Source organism: Stegodyphus dumicola, chromosome 12 (assembly GCF_044657685.1).
Source record: "Stegodyphus dumicola isolate Sdum_Otavi_A_Nest chromosome 12, ASM4465768v1".
Classification (NCBI taxonomy): domain Eukaryota; kingdom Metazoa; phylum Arthropoda; class Arachnida; order Araneae; family Eresidae; genus Stegodyphus; species Stegodyphus dumicola.
Genome location: NC_140779.1, coordinates 67,875,559 through 67,895,645, shown reverse-complemented (window position 1 = coordinate 67,895,645; position 20,087 = coordinate 67,875,559). Strand labels below are relative to the sequence as shown.

Genomic DNA, 20,087 nt, shown 5'->3' with positions numbered 1-20,087 from the left:
CAAAATTTTCTTTAAGACTTAAGGCCCATCTACACGAAGCGATTTTCTCAGCCGACTTTCTAGTAGAGCAACAATTTTAAGGATCTGCGCATGCGCCAAAAATGGGTCATGTTCTCTGCCATGATTTCAGAACTGGTGTTCACTGCTCACTAGCGTACGATAAAATCGAACTCTCTAGCCAATAAGATTGCTTTGAGTGATCACATGCTTTTCTCCTCATTTGGAATAATAAACATGGCTGCATTTCGTTGGAGTGAAACTCAACTAATAATTTCTATAGAGAAAATGTTGTGTTGTAGGACACGAGTAATGTAAATTTTAAAAATAAAAAATTAAGGGATTCTCTTATTTTGATAAGATTTGTCTTCCCCATTGCTTTATATATTCAAATATTTTCTAACTCCGGGTGAAAATGATTTTAACTCCCCTAAGAAAAGTTCCAAAAACTATTAATGATGCCATGTCATGGGTACTGGATAAAAATATTCAGAAACTACTTGAAACTGGTCGCATTTATTGAAAAAATTCAAAAAGCAAAATCTCCAGTAGAGAATAAAGCAGCGCTGACTCAACTGACTTTGCCGAAAATGGGAGTTAATCAGGTGACGAAGTACATAGCTTTTCCGACAGCTCATACACGAGTGATCATAGCCTAGTGGTGAAGAGCAGACCGGATTTTCTCCGTACGTCCAGATCGTGGGTTCGATCCCCCACCTTAATTTTGGACTTTCTGCATCTGGAAGAACTTTTTAATTTAGTTTCTCCATCACTAAATTCGAACTGCATGAGTTAAAAGTCACATTTTATTTTTTCGCCTACGGGTGGGGTGTTTATTGAATTTTAACGTTTTTCTTTTTATTTTTTGAATGGCCGTTGGCATGTGTTTTAGATCTACTGGTCAAAAGAAAGTCAAAAATCACAAACTCAGTTTTGTGTTAATTGAATTTTACGAAAGCAAATTATAGCCCAATTTAATTCAATATTGCTAAATTTTATTCGCTGATTAACTGATAGAGTCATATAATCATAGTTTTCAGACTGTATTAGTTATTTAATTATGCTGATATTAGTTTTTTAATGTTCAATAAATATACTACTTAAGACTTTGCACCTTTATGATAGTTCTCATTTAAAATTTTTGCACTGAAATTACACTGTTGCTTTGTAATGTAGTAATCTTTATTCTTTATTAATACTTTTTACTCATATTGGTTTGATATTCATGATATTATTGTCTATTTATTCATTAATAAAGGTTTTGATTTAAAGCACAGTAGTTACTTATTTTTTCTGAAACATGGTTATTTTATTATTTCAAGATTTAAATGCACAAATAGGAGTACTAGAAAGTAAAATTTAAAAATAAATAAATAAACTAAAAAAGGAGTAATCTGTGTACTCAGTACACAAAAGATAAGTGTTTTTTTATATTTATTTATTTTATTTTTTTATTTTCCTGCAAACTAAATTTAGCAAAAAATTGAAATCACGTGGCATCATCCGTAAATACTTTCCGAATTGTACTGTGTCTTCAATGCGCAACTCACGGAGCAGGGAATTACGAAGGCACTATGAATTTCTCGTCGTTTGACACAATTTCTGGTCCAAACGCATTTTTTTCCGCTTCTGTAGCAGTAGCTAAGTTCAAAATTGTAGCTGTATCTATAGTAGCAATTTAAAATAGTCATCCATTATTTTGACTATTTGACAACACCGTAAGCTTTGTTTACAAATCGTAGACAGTGTGACGCTGTAGAGGGCAGGAACACTTCCTTTCATAGTGATTGGCTGAGTGAATTCCTGTACTAACGAGAAAATCGTTCTGTGTGGACAGACGAGCTATCTCAGATATTGTCGGCCAGATAAGTTGGCCGAGAAAACCGCTATGTGTAGACGGGCCTTTACGGATGCCATCTTTTGAATAACACATTTTTGCCAGTTTGTATGCATAATTAATCATGAACACTGACTTTTATATTGATTCGCTATATGTGTAAGTTACATTATTATTACGACAGACACCATGTATTGCTGACAGCTGGAAGCACTGTAGTTTCCATTTTTTTAGGGGGGGAGGTTATTGAATTTTTATAGCTCAGTGGCTGGTGGGCCTGTAGTTTCCATAGGTAAGCATGAAATTGCAAAACATTTATTAAATCAATTAATAATAAGCAACAGGACCTAGATCAATACAACTAAATTTGCATTGCTACAGTTTTGGAGGTGTCAGTGTTACAAGCAGGCTTTGGGATTTAGAGCAAACAGCTTAAACAAATGGATTTTTCTGCAAATGAGATCATTACATAGTTCTTCAACGCATAGCACAGCAGTTGAAAGTGCAGCTATAATTTATGATATTCAAAGGCATATTTGCAAGCCCCACTGTGTTGCAAAGCATAACTGCAGGTTAAAATGAGCCATGGAGTAACAGTTCTAGGTATTGAGGTGTCTATATAGTGGGTAAAGCTTCAAAGAAGCAATTCATATCATTTTGTTTACAATAGCATAATAAACTGCTGTGTATATTTTAACTGTTGGTAGCAGCACCATCTATAGATGAGAATTAGAAATGTTTAGTTTCCATCAACAGCAAATAGCCATAACCTTTGGGTTTACTAGTAAGTATTTTGATAACTGGAGAGAGCATATTTCAAGTTCAGATACTTTGCATGTTGTGCTTTTTCTGCAAGCAAGACTGCTAACCCTGAAAACCTTCTTCGGGTGTCAAATTGTATTTAAATTCTGTGTTATCTAAAAAATTTAATATAATCTTCATCTCTGAAGGATTACTTATCATGGGTTGTAACACTTTAAGTTAAGCATTATATTCAGTATAAGCTTTAGAAAGCATTTGAGTTCATTTAGAAAATACTGAAGACTGATATTGCTAGTATCAGTAAGTGAATCAATAGATTAAATGAAACAATGCTATTAAAAACGATCCTTGGCAAATGGGCTAGCCACATGACTATTTTAATTGTTTTTCCCATGTATAACATAGATATGAGCTAGTTTCCCTTAGAAATTATCCCTTCCCTTAGACAAATAGCCCTCATATGCTTGCAATAATTAAACCAACCAACCTACTAAAAGGATTCTTCAGTTCTTGAAAGAATTTAGAAAAACGAATTTGCAATAGAAGCATACATGTTTATTCAATACATGAATTTAACTTCTAAATTGTCCCAAAGCAAAATGATACAAAATGGTCTCAGTAAATGCTAAAATGATATTTATTTTAATTACAAATTTTTAATTTTGCCTTAAGATAAAATTCTGTCATAAACTGTATGGTTTGGTTACCAGTTCAGATTTCAACATTTTCTTTATCCTGCAGCTGAAAATGAAATTAAGGGGTAGATGATTTAAGATCAAAACATTGTAGCTGTAAATGCTTTAGATGAGATTTTATAGCCCTTCAGAAATCAACTTTGATATACATCTTCAAAGAATGGCAATGATGATGGGGAAACCTCATTACTTTTTAACACTAACAGTGTCAGTCTTTATCAAGTACCTCTTATATATTATTTAACTCTACCCAACACATTCTTACCATCAAATATTTTATCATCAAAAATTTATACCATCAAATATTTTATCTTCAGTACTAATTGTAAAATAATAGGCTTAAGTTCTGAGCTTGTTTATAGAAGAATTTTGTATATCTATTTGTGCCAAAACAGCTTTAATAACAAACTTAAATTACAGAATAAAGATTACAAAAATGTATATATATATATATAATTATAAAACAATTTTTTAAAAACAAAATATAAACATGCCTAGTATTTTCGCACATTATGCTGCTGAAAAATTATCAGTAAAGACATAAAGTAAGAAATTTAGAGCTAGTTTTTCACAAAGAACAAAAATTAAAATTCATAATTAATAAATTTCAAATAATCCTCCTATAAATGCAAAAAAGAATTAAAAAAAGTTTATAAAAAAGTATTTAAAAAAGTTACACACACACACACACATATATATATATATATATATATATAGAGAGAGAGAGAGAGATAACAATTTATAATAAGAAAACTTTCCATATACCATCAGAAACTTTCAATTACTTTATTTTGAATTTATATATATTTATATTAATGTAATATAACCGATTTTTTTTATATTGAAAGGTAAAAATATTTACTGAATATTTTTATATTATACTATGGAATACTTATAATGCAGAAAAACAGTTATTCAATTTTACTAGATGCCTGGAATGTGATGTGCCGTTGCTCTTTGCAACAGTTTAGAAAAAACTAAAAATATATCTGCGCATAGTTTATCACAGATTTCCAATTGATCCTACATTAAGAAAGAAGTGGATCAATCTTCGCCATTGAGAAAATAAATGGAATGCAAACTCTTCTAGGATATGTTCTGCCCGTTTTACTGCAGACTCGTATAAGAGAGATTTACAAGCAAAGTTACTGGGCTTGCCACATAAAAAAGGTAAGTAATTTGTGTTTCTGTAGGTTTCTGTTTAATTATTTCATGCATAACTTCGTTATTCTTCTGTAAATTGCATTTGGAAATGTTTTTTTATTTATGCATTAATTTAGATTCAGCTTTTATCTTTATTATTTGGTTAGAGACCAAAATTTTGTTCTTTCAAATTTTTAATTTCATTTGAATCAAAAATAATTATTTTCAATTATTATTTTTAAAGGCACACTCAGAAGTTGTAATTCAAAATATTGAAATAGCTGAAAATCATTTAGCCAATAAAAAAGTGAATTGTATAGGTTATTTTTTATAATGTAACAGAAGCCCATATTTTAATAAATTTTCTCTCTTAGAGAGCTATACATTTCAAGAATCCTGAACCGTATTTTAACTGAAATGAAGAGATATAATTTCTAAAATATAATAAAGGTTAAAATAATGAGCTGAATCTATTTATTAATTAATTCTTAATTTATGTCACAGATGCAATAATAGCTATTTTATTATGATTTCAGATACTGGAAAAAATGGCTGCTCCTTCGCTATTTATATGATCAAAAGATCCTGTTAGCCAAGAACGCGATTCATGACACAAATGCTATTTAAGCCACCTTCTTGCCCTTGATTTGCTAGAAAAGCTCCCTCTCGAAACGACGTTGGAACATTCGTACAAAATGACAGTGGTGAAGCTCTGGAACAGACAATATTAGAGAACGTTTCCTAGCTTGATGTACAGAAAGAGCAAAAAATGAAATTAACAATTTACAGAAAATGTTAAAATCCACCAATTTTTGCTTCCCGAAGAAACAATTAGTGCAAATGAAAAAGGAAGTCATACAGTTGAGAAAGAGAGAAATTTAAAAATGACTTTCCTGTCCTGTAAAAAGAACTTTTACTAAATCACAGGAAAAACTACTAATTCATCAGAAAAAGAAAGTGAGATGGGATTATGAAATATTGTCAATTGCATTCACATTATGCTATTTAAGTAGAAGGGCATATCTTTACCTTAAGAAACATCTAAATTAGCCTCTTCCACATTTAGCTACTCTTAGACATTGGGCATCATTATATCAACTGTGACAAGAATGCTTTTAAAATGAAAAAAAATAGTTAGAGAAGGTCAGAAAGACTTTCAGTGTCTTAAAGTTTTATCATTTGATGAAATGAAAATAAAACTACACATGAATATGATACAAAACACAATCAAATTAATGGCCCGTATTTGCAAATGTTATTAGCGCAAGACTTTTTTGATAACTGGAAACAACCACTCTCCGTAGATTTTGATAGAAGGATGACAGATTCCATTCTTTTTGACATGATTTCAAAATTATACAAACTGAATATAAATTTGTGGCTGTAATGAGTGATATGAGTAGATCTAACCGTGGACTAAGGAAAACATTACAAATAAATGAAAATAAATGGTGAATGCATCCGATTACCAATGAAAATATTAAATGTTTTTGCACTTGCGACACATCTTCTGAATCTTATTCACAATTGGCTTTTATATTGGTTTTGTCTTAAGCGATAACTCCATTATAAGTAAAACTTCACTTTTGGAATTACTTAAAATTAATGCTGGTGAGTATAAAGTTAACTGTAAACTGACAGAAACTCACATATTATGTGAAAAATCTCAGCGAAAAAAATGTACATCTAGCACCTCAGTTGTTTTGAAAAACAATTGCAGTTGTTTTCGAGATACAAGCCTGGGTTTGATTCCTAAATTATGTTGCGATTTAGCAAATTTTATAAAAGAAATAAATAATTGGTTTCATATTTTCAATAGTTGTATTCCAGAAATGTTTGCATATCCTTGAAAAATTGCTTAACAGAAAATATATAACAACTCAGGATGCAGCAATATAAAATTTTTGCAAAACTGTGAAAAACATCAGGTGCACTGGGAAAAAAAATCATTGCAGGTATTTCAAAAAGGTGTTCTTATTTATAGCACATCATTAAAGAGTTTCTTGCATTACATCAAAGAAAAATATAACTGCTCATACATTCTAATGCATCATTTAAATCAAGATGCTCTCAAAAATACATTTTCACAATTAAGGAGCAGAGGACTAGATGATAATCCTATTCCTCTTAATGCTTTATATCGTTTACGTATGGTGATACTAGGCAAGAATGATTTTATTACAGTCCATGGAAACACAAATATGAAAGGCAGATTAGAATATATTTATCTAATTTCTAAAGTTTTGCGGCATGCTGGTGTAAAAGTTGTCGTTGGAAACGATGAAAAAATGTCATTTTCATATTCAGAAAATAGTGATACTGAAAAAAATATCGATCAACTATCTGAATAGTGGAAAACACAAAATAAAAAGGAAGAAAAATTTTTTTCAACGGTTCCACTTTAAGAAAGGGAGAAAATATTATAAAGGACTTTGTCAAAACTCTTAAACAGCAGCTTTCTGACACTGATGAAAAATTTATAGCCTTTGCTAGAATTGCTTATATCCTTTGCTAGAATTTGAACTTTCAAACAATTAAGGATTTTAAATAAAAAATTAGTCAATCAAAGTATTTGAAAGCTAAAAAAAAGAATACTAAATTCAGTCAATGAAAATTATGACATAGCGCGGAAAAGAAGAAATAAATTATTTCTTTAACTGAATGAAAATTGAGCTAACTTTTGTTTTGTTATCTTGGAAGTGCTATTTTTTTAGCCTAAGCACTGTAAAAAATACTTAAATATTTTTTCTTCAAGAAGAGCTTAGCTGCGGAAAAAATGGTATATCCAGCATATCTGTATAAATTGTATTTTTTATTAAACAAAACTGATAAAAATTACCTATCTAGACTAAAATTTTAGACGTGAATATCTGGTTTAGAAAGAAAATATATTTTGTATTACATGTTACCTGATATTGAACTTTGTATTACATGTTACCTGTTAGAAAGAGTCTGTGCATGCTCGCGCCATTGCTGTGTGTGTTTTCTTGAGCTCTGATTTTCAGCTTTATTTTGCAGTAATTAATGTGTGTAAACTATTTATTGTGTATAATTTTATTTGTGTAAGTGCTCTGCTTTATATTTGTGCAATTTATTTCAAATTGAAAGAAGTATTGTTAATATTACGGCTCTTGCAAGATTTCAGCATAGTTAAGCCTAGCTTGACGATTTGTTTACTTCTTTGAGTAGTGCTACGAAGTAAAGGAATGCCAGGATGGACGAAGAAGACGATGATGCGTTTTATAGTTCGCTTAAATGTTGCTATGATAAACTTGAAACGGCTATTGAGTCAAAGTGTAATATGAATCAGAATATTTGTGAAGAGGCAAGGCATGCAATGTGTGAGTTAAAGTGTTTGATTACTAAGAATTTTGAACGTATCAAGTCATTGGGTTACCGTGAAGCTTGTAGGGAAACTCTTAAAGACATTTTTGTAAAACCAACGTATGCTAGTGCTGTGCTGCCATCTCCTGTGAACAATGTGAAACAAAGACCTAGTTATGCTAGTGTGGTGGTGCCATCTGATGTTACAAGGATTAATGAAAAGTCCTTGATTTCTTCAGATTGTTGTTTAATTGTAGACTTTGAAAACTGCTCTTCTGACGATGTTAAGAAAGTTATTAAACTAAAAATTAATCCATTAGAAGCTAAGTTAGGTGTATATACTTTAAAAAATATTGGAAAAGATAAAGTCTTGGTTAAGTGTTTAACAGAAAATGATTGGAATCGACTTCAAGCCGAGATTAATGAAAAGTCTCCAGAATTGAACACGTCCTTGCCAAAAAAGATGAATCCTGTTTTACTTGTAAAAAATGTACCAAATGAAATACCTAATGAAGATCTTCTGAAAGTGATTTTTGAACAAAATCCTGAAGTTGTTGAATCTGATGAAAACAGAAGTATATGTAGTGTTCGTTTTACTTTAAAAACCTTCCAGTTCACGAAGCATGTTGTGATTGAAACGCACCCCATGGTTCGTAAACGTATTTTGAATCAAGCCAGGTTGAAAATTAATTGGAGTATATGTGAAATTGACGATTTTATTATCATCAATAGATGTTTTAAGTGGTACAACCATCGTGCTGATGAATGTCGTGAGCGAACAGCCTATTTTAACTGTTCTGAAGAACACAAGGCAAAGGATTTTTTGAATAGGAATGCTGTAGCTTGTATAAATTGCATCTGTTTCAATCATAAAACAAATAAAAGCTATAAAAAAGTGAATGTTAATCACAAGCCCTTTTCAGAATGCTGTCCTAGTCATGAATTTATGAGAAAGAACATTCAATCTCGAATTGATTATGGCTAGATTGGCTAGACGCGTTCTAAAGTGTGTGCAGTTAAATCTTCATAAATCCAAATCTGTGACACAACAGCTAATTTTAAATATGGAAGCTGATGATATTGACTGTGCTTTGGTTCAGGAACCTCATTATTACAAGAATTTTCTTCCAGGATATCCTGGCACTTATAGACTTTATTGTGATCCTAATTCTGACAATGTAAAGGCGGCAATCATCATTCGATCACGTGATTTATCAACATTTCTTGATTATAAAAATACGGATTATAATATGGTCATTTTGGATATTACTGTTAGCTCAACTGTGCTCACTCTTTTTTCATACTATTTTGAACCCTCAAGAAACACTGACTTAGATCTTCATAAAATTAGTCAAGTCTTTTTGGCCAAAAATCTTAATCGACTGGTTGTACTCTAATGGCAAATCTAAATTATGGTTTAGTCCTTATTCAGACTCTCGTGGAGATAAACTGAGTGAATTTATTTCTGCCAACAACCTATTTGTTATTAATGAAGATTATGGACCTACGTTTCAGGCAAATCAGGGTTCTAGTTATATTGATGTTACTGTTATTGGTTCAGATCTTCTCCAGGATGTTTCGAGTTGGCGGCTGTCTGAAAAAGAATCCCTTTCTGATCACATGATGATTGAATTTGAATTTTGTCTCTCTACGTTCTTACGAGACACCTCAAATGTTCCTTTTAAAATCTTCAATGAATATTTTTTCACTTGCTGCTGATTTTTTAAATGAACGGGTGGCCAAACTGCAATTGGGTTCAGCTTCTGCAATCCATCACCTTGAAAGGGGTTGCCCTCAGGGCTCTGTTTCAGGACCTATATTTTGGAATATTATTATTAATGATCTCCTATTAAAACTGGAAAATCTTGCTTGTTGTGATACTATAGCCTTTGCGGATGATGTTTTGTTTTGCTTCCAGAGTAGGGACCTTTCTGCTACTTTTTTACAGGCACAAGAGACTTTAAATTTTGCCTCAAACTGGTCAAAAGGTTTTAAATTAGATTTTAATCCTGATAAAACCAGGGTTATGATTATTGAAAAGCGAAACATCTGTTATGATGCATTTCAGTTATCTCTCAATGGCACCCCTTTGACTGTGGTAAAGCAAATAAAATATCTTGGGGTTTTTCTTGACTGTAAATTTTCTTGGAAACAGCACTTAACTTATGTATCAGAAAAATGTCACAAATTACAGCGTGGTTTTGCGGTAATTAATGTGTGTAAACTATTTATTGTGTATAATTTTATTTGTGTAAGTGCTCTGCTTTATATTTGTGCAATTTATTTTAAATTGAAAGAAGTATTGTTAATATTACGGCTCTTGCAAGATTTCAGCATAGTTAAGCCTAGCTTGACGATTTGTTTACTTCTTTGAGTAGTGCTACGAAGTAAAGGAATGCCAGGATGGACGAAGAAGACGATGATGCGTTTTATAGTTCGTATTGCAAGCAACACATACGGTATTAATTACAACGTTCATTCGCTCATTTATAAACAAGGAATTGCACCCTTCATTATGTAAGGCTCTAGAGTCTGGAGTATATCGCTCAAGAAGAAGATAAATTATAGATATTTACGATGTGTTCAAAGGCGGATACTTCTGCGGGTCATATGTGGATATCGTACTGTAAGCTATGAGTCTGTTTATGCAATTTCTGGCTTTCCTCCAATTGACATTGCCATTCTTCATTCTATTGCTTATAAGGAAAATATTTCTGCTTCTACTGTCTCTCAGTATGATTGTATTTTACCTCTATCTGATCTCCCTCATCCTTCAGAAAGAAATGCTGTTAATTTTATTCAGTTTAGCAATAAAATCGTAGATGATTCGCCTGTAACTTGCTATACTGATGGCAAGGTTGGTCTCGCATTTGTTGTCTTCAAAAATGGTATTGAATTTGAGCACTTTCAATTTAGAATCAGAGATGAATGTACCGTTTTCATAGCTGAACTTTTGTGCTTAAACTTCGCCATCAAATGGGTCTCTAAACAAAACAGTGCTGTTTCAGACTACCTCATTTGTACTGATTCCCTTTCATCCTTGGAGATCTTAAAATGTATTTCTTCTTCTAATAATATCATTATCGAGATTAAAAAAGAACTGAAAAATCTAAAGGATAAAAATATTTCGGTTTCATTTTCGTTTGTTCGTGGTCATACAGGTGTTGTTGGGAAAGAACGAGCCGATTTCCTTGCTAAGACTGCGATTAAGCGAGAAATTGACACTTTTGTCAATATTCCTAATTCCTTTTATAAGAAGGTCATGTATGAAGGCATTGTGGAGTCATGGAATCACGAATTCATTAATTCAAATAAAGGGAGCCTAACTAGGAGATTTTCCCCTTCTATTAAAATGAGATTGTCATGCCATCATTTCTTCACAAATTACAAATTAACCCAGTTTCTTGCTGGACATGGGAATTTTAAAAGTTATTTGAACAGATTTAAGTTGAGTCCTGAGTCTGTATGTGACTGTGGCCTCTGTGGAGAGGAGAATGTTGAACATGTGCTTCTTCTATGTCCTAAATATGAGAGCAAAAGAAAAGTCTTGAAACTGGGACTGAAAAATTTTAATATTAACTGGCCTCCAGAGTTTTACCAATTTATTTCCGAGACAAGTGCTTTTGACACTTTTTGTCAATTCATTGTAAAACTTTGTAATCATCCTTAATTTTATTTCATTTTTCTCTTCTGTTTATTTTGTATTGTGTTTCATACTTACTTCTGTAAGCCCCATGTGATACTATGTGGTACATGGGGAACTTGTTGTGTTTCTTTTAATAAAATAAATAAATAAATAAATAAATAAATAAAAATAAAAAAAAAATTACCTGATATATTTTTATTTTTAAACATTCATCTCATAATACTTTTATATATTTATATATATAAATGCATATATCTTACTAATATATATAATGCATCTTCATAATGTAAACTAAATAAATAAAAATATTTTTCATTCTGAAATAGCGAATTGTCAGATAAAAAATGTGCAAATGCAAAAATCTATTTTTTTTTTTTTTTTTACAATAGCATTTCAAATTTCTTATGTGCCAGTTCATTATTCAGTATGATGTTTGAATTAGCTTAGATTATGTTTAAAATTTAATAAATATGCCATTAAATTAATGCAATTTACAGCACATAATTTGTGTTTTGATTTTGAACTTAATTTGCCCTTGGTTCAAATCATTCAAAATTTATTTTTATAAGATATCTTTATATACTGTCTTAGATATTATCTGCTTAAGTATAAATAGGTCGAAGGAATAAGGATATGTACAATGCAAATTTATAATTTATTTATTTATTTATTTGATATCTTTAGTTTTAAATATATATTTCAAAAGTTGTATGTATGCAAGTGTATGCATGTTGATACAAAATGTTTATTAGATATTTATACATGTGAAATAATGATTTAGTTAATAACTTTCCTCAACACTTTAATGTAAACACCTAGCAAATAAGATCAGTCAAATAAGCGTAAATTCGTTTCTAGCCCCTATCATAGTTTCTACCCTCGTAGTACGAGAAAAAGCGACAGAGTCCTCCTTATGATGTCATGATGTTGTTGACCATTCAACCAGTTTTCCTTCTTATGCACAAACCTTTTTGGATTTTACTAGCCTTGACACACACATACATATACATATATATATGTATGCTTCAAAAGAATAAAGTAAAGTTAAATTTAATTTTAAATAATTCTCTTGCGCTATTGCTGCAAGGAATGAAATTTGAATTTAACAAACATTCTCTATTCGAAAAAAGCAAATTAAAAGCAAATTTAAAGTTAATTTAAATAAATGCAAACAAAAGATTAATGTTGTTGCGAACTAATCTACAATATCATTTAAATTCTGAGAGCATATGTAAATCAAGTGCAAGTATCAAATTCATGAATAAATATAAAATTCTAAAAATTATTTAATCCTAAATTCTGGAGCTAATCATTTTTGGATTTTAAAAGATACACGCCTATGTACAAACATCACGAAAAAAATTCATTTTACTATCCATTTGGGATCCTTTATTCTGACTGCACATATAAACATCATACCAAAAAAGAAAAGCTCATAGATATTTTAATAGAAATAATATACCTGTTTCAGGTGAAGGGGCAGGATGGTTATCACTTGGATTGTCTCTATTTACATTTTCTCGCACACTAATATTTCTGCTTGTTGAGGCTTTTTGAAATTCTATGGAAAAATAATATATATATATTGTATCCCTAATAAAATAAAAATTTATGTTACAAAATACAGCAGAAGACTAAAAATCCAGAAAACATCTTATGTGTCAATAGTGAAATTTGCAGTTAATGAGACAACAAAACTGCAAAAGCTTTAAATTTGGAAAAAATAAGGTTAACAGAAATATTGGTTCTCAGAAAAACTTTCCTCAGCTTATTCATAAAACTGTGCTTCAATTAGCAGCACACAGATGATTTTAGAAACATTAGATATTATGGCAGTAAGACCATACTCAATTGATTATCACCATGTAAATACTTTTAATTACAAAATCATTCTACTTGTACCCTAACTGAAGATTAACCCTGTCCTCTTCATCAAGCAAGACTGTAAAAGTTGAAATTTTTATTATAACTTTGGCATTCAAATAAATTTTTTATAACTCAATTTTTTTTAATATATAAGGAAATTAATTTAATTTTAGTACTAACATTGGTTTTAAGCAATTGACAGTTTAGAATTTCAACTAAATACACTTTTAATTATAGCAATTACAGCAAATTCCTCCTTGCATGGTCTAGTAATGCAATACATAGCTACTGTTAATCCAGCTAGATATTAGAAGATCCTTTGTTTCAACCCTGAGAAGAACTGACTCATTTTTCCTGTTTCCTGCTGCAGAATATAAAAGCCTCCTGTCTGAAACTTAAAGTGCTTACAGTGAACCTGAAATAAAATGTGGTACTCGATAATTCACATAAATTAGGTCGACTGGGTCTCACAAATTACCTCATTTGCCATTTAAGTGGGGAAAAAAACAAAAGGAATTATGGCATTACGCCTTATATGTCCATCGGTATAAATGGAAATACATCCAGCCAGCACTTGGAATATCTCGTGGTTCGAATCCCAGCGAAAGCATACTGAATTTTCGCATTCTTTGCCTCAGGTGGCAAAGGAAAAAACCTAATGTGTATGCATAGTATTCTTCTGTTTGTGCAGCTTTAAAAATTATTCCCATTTTTACAAATATTTCAGCCTTACTTATCTCTGGCAGTGTTTTTTTTTTTTTTTTTTTTTTTTAACTGAATGATGATAGGTGAAATAATACAGAAATCTGTCTACTTTTTAAGTTTAGGAATTAACAGGGAAATTGTCGCATTTAAAATTTGCTTTAATATTGAACTTTTGTCTGATTGATTAATTCTTATTTTTTCCCTTTCCTAAACTTTTACTTTCATTTATTTATTTACTTATTACTTCTAACAGTCTTTCAAATATGAAATCGATAAAAAAGAAATAAGCTTATTTCAAAATAAATTAAACATTTTCATTATATTTTGAATGCTTTTATCTGTATTTGCTACTTTTTTTTATTTTATCTAATAATATATATGTAACACTTTTTACAATTTTATTACTCAAAAATTTCATAATTCACAAATTGTATCTTTTACAGCCCATTTCCACATAATGTCTGAAGTTTGAGAAAAAGGAAAGTCAGAATGCTTACACGAAAAAAAATTCTTTCTCTCAATCAATGCTATCTCTCGAAAGGGCTATTTTCGTCCAAGGCGTCTGTGAACGATTAGGGTCAGAGCCAGCAAAGTACGAAAGGAATTGGCAGTCTTCAAGAGGCATTGTCCCCCATTGAGAAAAATATCATCTGGGAAGTTTTATTTTAGCATAAAATTATTTGCAAATCCAAATCTAATTAATTTTGAGAAATTTTTCATAAGTTTTACTGGAAAAGACTTTCTTAAACAAAATTTGATACAACAAATTAGTTATAAGTGTATACATATGTACTCAAGAAAATATATTAATCATAACATAAATTACAGTTTGAATGCCATTCAAAAGCAAAATAATCTCCATGCGTGCTCCCCCCCCCAAAAGACGTGTTTTGCATTTTCCTTTGAAATCTAGCCAACGTGCAAATATATTTGCCTACTGGTCCTTGTGGCAATTAAGAATTTAGAATTACAAAGTTGCTCTTAAATGTCAAACATTGAAGTACTTTGTTCAATTTTCACTGTTATTCACAATTTAACACTGACAAAAAAATTTGTTCCCTCTTCAGGTCATAAAGACTAATATGCAAGAAATCAGCAGTATGAATATATGGACATAAAAATGAATTTTTTTCTGGATTACTAAATATTTTAATACTACTACAAAATTAATTTAGCATTAATTAATTTTGTGTTCAAACTTCCGCAGTACTAATATTAGTGCACCACAAAAATAGCTGCTGACCACTGGTAAGAAACAAACAGGATTTTTAGCTATCTCCACAGAGCATATCTACTAACTGCAGCAGATTCCCTTCCAAAAGATGTAGGATCTGGCGATTGCCTTCGTTTTAACGATTCCTAAATGTCCTTGGTGTAACTCTTTGAGAATTTTAACTCGGAGTTTTTTCGGAACAACTACCCTCTGACCACTCATCTTGTAAGGTGTACTCTGCTTCCCTACCTTCCAAACTTTCTCCACATTTTAATTTCATATAAGGATGATTTAATTCTTAATCAGCTCGCATTTCCCGAGCTATCTCCCTAGCTGTTACCGGAAGAGTTTAAATTTGGGAGATTTGGAATATTTCAACATCATCCTTAATGCTTAAATCTTCGGACTTAAGAGGCAGGCGTGACAGGCAGTCAGCATTACCGTGTTCCTTGGTATTTCAATACACAATATCAAACTGATATACCTGCAATATCAGTGCATAATATAAAAGTTGGGTGGCTGTGAGGATAGGAAGTCCTCTTTTCGATTTTAAAATAGCCACTAAAAGTTTATGATCTGTCACCAGAGAAAATCGTTTGCCCTTTAGATATAGATAAAACTTTTTGACAGCCCAAACAACTGACAGTGCTTCTTTATCGATTTGGGCATATTTCTACTCTGTGTTAGTCAGTGTCCTCGATGAGAATGCTATAGGCCTTTCTGTTCCATTAGACAAAACATGCGAGAGCACTGCCCCAAGACCTACTGGAGATGCATCAGTAGCTAGCATTAACGGTAATGTGGGATCGTAATGCATTAAAACTCTGTCTGAACAAATTTCCCTTTTAATTTTTTCAAAAGCGATTTGGCAGTTTTTTGACCAACTCCATTTAACATCTTTTTTTGTTAAATTATTTAAGGGATGTGCCAAAGTTGCCAAATTAGGGCAAAATTTGGCATAAAAATTCACTAATCCCAAAAAGCTTTTGATGTCTTGCATGCCTTTTGGCATAGGGCAATTGCCGAAATCTTTTCATCCATTTTATGCAATCCATCGGCATCAATTTTATGCCCTAAAAATTTAATCTAATTTTGAAAAAATTTACGTTAATTTTAAGCCGTGCTCTTTGCATTTTTTGAAAAATATATCCAATTCTTTCAAATGAGACTCATCATCCAGTCCTGTCACTCGAGCATCATCCATGAAAATTTTAATTCCTTCGATCCCCTGAAATAATCCCTCAACATAGCACTGCCAAATAGCGGGGCAGCATTTAATCCATACATTAAGCGTTTACAAATATACAGCCCCTTATGTGTGTTTATTGTTAATAATCGTTAGCTCTACGGAAATCAAGTTTCGAGAAATTTTTACCTCCATTAAGGCATGAAAATATTTCTTCGAGTTTTGGTAATGGATGCTGTGGCACTTCTAAATTAGGATTCAGAGTCAGAGAATAACCAGCACAAAGCCTGATGGAACCATCAGATTTAACAATTGGCAGAACTGGTGTTGTCCATTCTGAAGTTTCAACCCTCTTTCCCAAGCCTATCAATTTCTGATTCAACCAGTGGCGGCTTGTAATAAGCACTGTGGAACTGCAGCACCCTCAATTTCCACTTATTATTATTTTTAATATTTAATATAATGTGCCCTTTAGTCTTTAATTCTTTCTTTATATTTTTACAATACATAATCCTTAAGCTTTACGTCAGTAGCAATCCCCCATTTTGTCAAAAAGGTACGAAAGTCTTTGGAATTGTGCGCTTCACAGTTCCAGCGATGTGGTGTTTGGCTGTTCTGCGCATGCACACACAGAAAGCAGCACGCGAGCCGGGCAGAGAGAAGAGCACTGTCGCTCTTGCAGTGCCAAGATTCTGGCATGTTGTTTGAAAAGTGATTTCTTTTTACTCTGCGCATGTGGTACTCTTCCACAAGGTGGAACTTCATCATACGGACCATAAACAGAGTTCATGAAAATCTGCAACCTTTTAAAAAACTGCCTTAGTGAAATTCAATCAACGTCAAATTCAGAACAACAACAAATGAAACAAGCAATAGGAATTTTAAAATATCTAAATGATGATAATTTCAAGTTTTAGTTAGAGCTTTTTTATCAGATGCCTCATGTTGAAATAATATACAATCAAATGCAATTCAGAGAAATTAGTGTGTTTAAAGTTAACGAATATATAACAAATTCCAAAACTGCTATCTTAGAATTAAGAAACTCAAAGTACTGTGAGAATTTTCCAAAGACACCGATGGCAGAAGAATAGAAGAAGGAAATATGTGACTTTATACTATGTATTGATATAATGCAGAGATATTCTTCCACTAAACACTTAGCAGCTTCTAAATTGTTAAACAAGAAATGCTTCGCTAGTTTTACGAATGAATATTCTACAGAAGACTGAAGCATATCCAATGATTGACAAAGAAAAGCTTGAAACTGAACTAAAAGTATTCTACTGTAAGTCTGATATCCATGAATACTGCAAATTAAATGAGCTACAGAAATTTATCTTCGAAAATAATCTAGATGATGTTCTTAGTGGAATTACGAAACTGATAAAAATTTTCTTGAGAGTTTCCATGACTACATCAGAAGCAGAACGCTGCTTTTCAACATTGAAAAGAATGTAAACTTTTCTAAGAAGCACTAAAATTCGGAAAGACTAAAAGCCCTTGCATTGCTTTCAATAAAGAAAAATTTCCTCAGTTGTCATCCAGAGATTAAGGAGAAAATTATTGATTGTTTCGCGCAAAGTAAAACAAGAAGAATGGATTTAATTTTTAAATGAATAGACAAAGAGTGAACTGTAAAAATTTTGGTTAAAGTAATTAAGAAATGCTTAATTTTCTTATTGTAAGATTTCCTGATGTTTCAAAATAAATTTTATTTTATACATGTTTGTTTCCTTTCAGACAATTTTAAAACAAAGGTTAAATTTTTTTGGAACAGCACTCCCACTAATTTTACCCACGAGCCACCACTGGATTCAACTCTATTTTTTAATGCGAAAGGTACTGGTCGTGACCTACAAAATATTGGTTGAGCATTAGGTTTTAAATGTAGTTTTACTTTATGATTGTTAATTTCACCTAATTTACCGTCAAAGATTTCCTTATACTCCTCAAGCAATTTTTTTAAATTCAATTCACTAGAAGTTTTCAATGTTTTGATGGCATTCCAATCAAGATTGATTTTATACAGACATTCTTGGCCGAAGTTTGTGTCCAAATTTTCCTTCACAATTTAAAGCTAATTTAAAACTAATTTTTGACCTTAGTATTCAACTTTAACAGGAACGTATCCTAAAGGAACCACCTTATCACCCCTGTAAGTTTTAAAAACTAAATTTGTAGGCTGAACCTTTTTATTGGAAATTTTTCTAAATTTATTTACAGACATTACCGAAACTGTTTCCCCAGTATCAAGTTCCATGCTAACTGGTTTGTTTTCAAGTTTAACTTGAACCATTATTGGCGATCTTTTCGGCTCTTCCTCTCTTAACATGTGCGTTCTGGAGCTAAATCCATAGATGGGGACCTCATTTTTCGAATCATAATCATTATTTGCCTCAACCTTCTTTTGTTTAACCTGTCAATTTTTCCTAGACAAATAACACAAACATTTATTTCTAACTAACCATATGGTGTCAGGAGTGGGGTTTGAATGCCAATAACAAGAGTGATGGAAGAACAGTTAAGGCAGTTGATATCAGCCTTTGCCTCTTTTAAAGCAGAGATGAGAGCTGTTAAAGAGGAAGTGAAAATAGGTCAAGAGGAAAAAAAGAGATTACTTGTATAATAGAAAACACATTTGAGGCTATGGAAGGCAGAATTGACACTGTTGAAACTAAAGTTGCACAAATAGAAGAAAGCATTTCTTCGGCAAAAGAACATATAGAGGAGAGACTTTCTGCCGTCGAACAACAAAACAGGTTCAGACGTTGAGAAAGAAGTCGATACTTTAAAGAAGATAGTAACGACGGCAGGGAGCAATTCTGATAGTTTTAAATGTTTACCCATGCCTGCTCGTCCCTCTCTGAAGCTATCGACATATGATGGGAAGACCTCTTGGAAAGTATACAAGACACAGTTTTCTATAGTGGCCAAAGCAAATAGACGGGATCCCCAGGCTAAGGCCTGTCATATCGCCGCTTCTCTGAGAGCAGATGCAGGGGATATCCTGCAGACGCTTCCCGAAAACCAAAGACTTGACTTCAAAGCTCTATCCGGCGCATTGCAGTTGCGCTTTAGCAAGAAATGTTTAAAAGACTACAGCAGGCTTCAATTAAAACCTCGTCAACAGAAGCCTACCAAAACACTTCAGGAGCTCGCCACAGATGTTGAAAGGCCGTCCCATCTCATCTTTTCGTAGTGCTCTACAGAAACAAGGGAAATCCTGTTCCTGCAATATTTCATCGACGGCATCTGGGATCCCGAAATACAGAAAGCTCTGCGAATGGCGGATGTGTAGGACATAAAAAAGTTCTCTGTTGTACACCGTGAAATTCGAGGCAGCTCAGCAAGCAACTCGTAGAGACCGCTACACAGTCAGAGCTGTGCGAGTCCACGAGCCAGTGGATCAATTGATGGCTCGTTTAGATGATTTAGCTAGAGAAGTCAATGCTTTGATACGGAGTAGGAGTGAGAACAAAGTGGCTCTAAGGTGTTGGAAATGTGGTATTGAAGGGCATATACGACGGCATTGCAGAACACCCCAAGGCACGGATAACAAAATGGATGATTTGATAAGACCAGTGAATGCCTTGAGATGGAATACTGGTGAGAAGAAACCAACCCTAAAGTGCTGGAACTGCAGTGCTGAAGGCCACATACGATGGAACTGCAGAACACCCCAAAGCACGGAAAATAAGAGAGGCGGGTTA

At 32.3% G+C, this 20,087-nt stretch overlaps 1 protein-coding gene across 3 annotated transcripts in view; it reads right to left on the bottom strand.

Annotated features, from left to right (window-relative positions):
- Positions 1 to 20,087, bottom strand: part of LOC118186377 (ataxin-3-like) — an 81,048-nt gene that overhangs the window by 8,347 nt on the left and 52,614 nt on the right. For 2 of the 3 annotated variants that reach the window (XM_035356454.2, XM_035356456.2), the window contains exon 6: positions 12,867 to 12,965. In XM_035356454.2, the coding sequence (XP_035212345.1) occupies positions 12,867 to 12,965 (99 nt within the window). Of the gene's footprint in view, positions 1 to 12,866; positions 12,966 to 14,490; positions 14,626 to 20,087 lie in introns of those variants that run through there. The other variant, XM_085806518.1, reaches the window with a different exon arrangement.